Source organism: Colobus angolensis, unplaced genomic scaffold (assembly GCF_000951035.1).
Source record: "Colobus angolensis palliatus isolate OR3802 unplaced genomic scaffold, Cang.pa_1.0 Scaffold547, whole genome shotgun sequence".
Taxonomy (NCBI): domain Eukaryota; kingdom Metazoa; phylum Chordata; class Mammalia; order Primates; family Cercopithecidae; genus Colobus; species Colobus angolensis.
In genome coordinates, this window is record NW_012119010.1 from 1,142,872 (window position 1) to 1,144,865 (window position 1,994).

The 1,994-nt window shown below is 35.3% G+C and overlaps 1 protein-coding gene across 1 annotated transcript in view; it reads right to left on the minus strand.

Moving 5' to 3' along the window:
* Nucleotides 1-200: 200 nt before the first annotated feature.
* LOC105525621 (putative ankyrin repeat domain-containing protein 19) overlaps nt 201-1,994 on the minus strand; it is a 4,537-nt gene continuing 2,743 nt past the window's right edge. The window contains exons 2-3 of the mRNA XM_011961306.1: nt 543-657; nt 201-380 (exon numbers count right to left, since the gene is read on the minus strand). Of these exons, the coding sequence (XP_011816696.1) occupies nt 201-380; nt 543-657 (295 nt within the window). The remainder of the gene's footprint in view (nt 381-542; nt 658-1,994) is intronic.

The window sequence follows — 1,994 nt, forward strand, 5'->3', positions numbered from 1 at the left end:
ATTCACAAATACGTCCCATAAGTGCACTAAAAAAGCTGTGCTCTCTAATGGTTCTTTAAAAGTATCAATATTTAAAATAAAATTTTAGACAATTATTTCAAAATATTTTTATTCAGAAACACTTGAGTTCCAAATATGAAAAACTGACTCTTAACTATGTCAATGTTAAAACAAACATTTTGAAAAGAAAGTTGATTGATTTATACCTCATTTAGTGCTTCAATATTTGCATGGTGAGAAAGCAGTTTTTCTGCCAGTGAAGTCCCCTTGTTATACACAGCATAATGGAGGGCAGTGTTGCCATAGATATCCTTAATGTTTGGATTGGCGCCATGTTCCAGGAGAATAATTGCACAAGCCTCTTCCTGGCATTGTACGGCCTATTCATGTTAGATAAAAAATTACACTATAAATTCTAAGAATTCAAAATACGTATTCCACAGGTTTCACCAACTAGTTATATTTAAATGAGATAAATTCATTTTAACTCTATGTATTTAAATCAAATCCATTTCATGCTGAAAGAGTTGGCTACTATATACCTTCATTAACGGTGTTCTGTTAAGTCTGTCACAGATGTCGATCTGGCAAATTCTGCTCAGCAAGAGAGTGACCACTTCCACATGGCCATGGGCACAGGCCAAATGTAGAACGGTCCTAGGAGAGTGAGAGGAGATTTCAGGAAATTGTAGTGCAATATCTCAAAACCTACAATGGTTCATGTAACTGTAAACATTGAATGGCAGTTATTCCTCTGCCTTCAAAACAAATAATTTTCTTTTGACGAAAGTACAATATTTATTAGCTCTTACTGCTCCCTATGCCTATTTGGATGGAATGAGCTTGGTGCTTGGATTCAGTTCAACTAGGGCTTGAGTTCTACTTTGTACTCGGTCACATACCAGCTATTGCTTAACATTTCTGTGCCTCAATTTCCACATTAATAAAATAAAGATGACAACAGTAGCTAGCTCACAGGACACCATTATGATGCTTAAATGAAAATCTATGTAAAGCATTTACAACCATTTCCAGAACAAGCAACAACTCAATAACTGTTAGACTTTTGTTTGTTGAGACAGGGTCTTGCCCTGTTGTCCAGGCTGGAGTGCAATGGTGTATTTATGCCTCACTGCAGCCTGAAACTCGTAGGCTCAAGCAATCCTGCCCTAGCCTCCTGAGTAGCTGGGACCACAGGAGCGCACCAGCATAATCAGCAAATTTTTAAATATGTTGTGTAGAGTAGGAATGTCACTTTGTTGCCCAGTCTGGTCTCAAACTCCTGGCATCATGGGAACTTCCCACCTCATGCTTCCAAAGTTCTGGAATGACAGGTGTGAGCCACGCACCCAGCCACATGTTATAATTATTACTATTACTACTACTTAACAAAAACATTTTAAGTAAGTAAAATGATACAATTATTGCAATTTTGCAGGATGATTTAAAGGTTAGGTCACATTTTAGCATATCTGATATTGGAATGGCATTTATAATTCATAATTTTTTATAATTGGTAGCATTTAAAAAATCATCTTATTAATACAGAAAATAGTAGGGTATTACACAATCCATGAGGCCTTATATTAAGTAGAATACGGTATACACAGCAGGTCTAGGGCAGTTCTAGGCATCTAACTGATACTTAAATACATTTTAATTCCTAAAAGTACCACGGGGAACGATCACTGAAGTAACAACATATTTTTTAAACAAATTACTTCTTACTTTGATTTTTAAAAACATGAAGCTAAAGAAAACTAATGATTGAGATGAACAGGTATGGCTCATTTTAGTCAACACTTAGATTTACAGAATATATGCAAATCAGACTTTCCAATTATTAATATTAGAATTTAAGACTGATAAATTTTCAAAAGGGCAGTTAAAGGTTATCTCTTACTGTTTTCTACCTTCAGAAATGCTTTTGCTTGAAAGGTGGGAGGAAAAGCTTCAGTGAGATTAAGTCCTACTATTCCCATTTTAAATCTCTC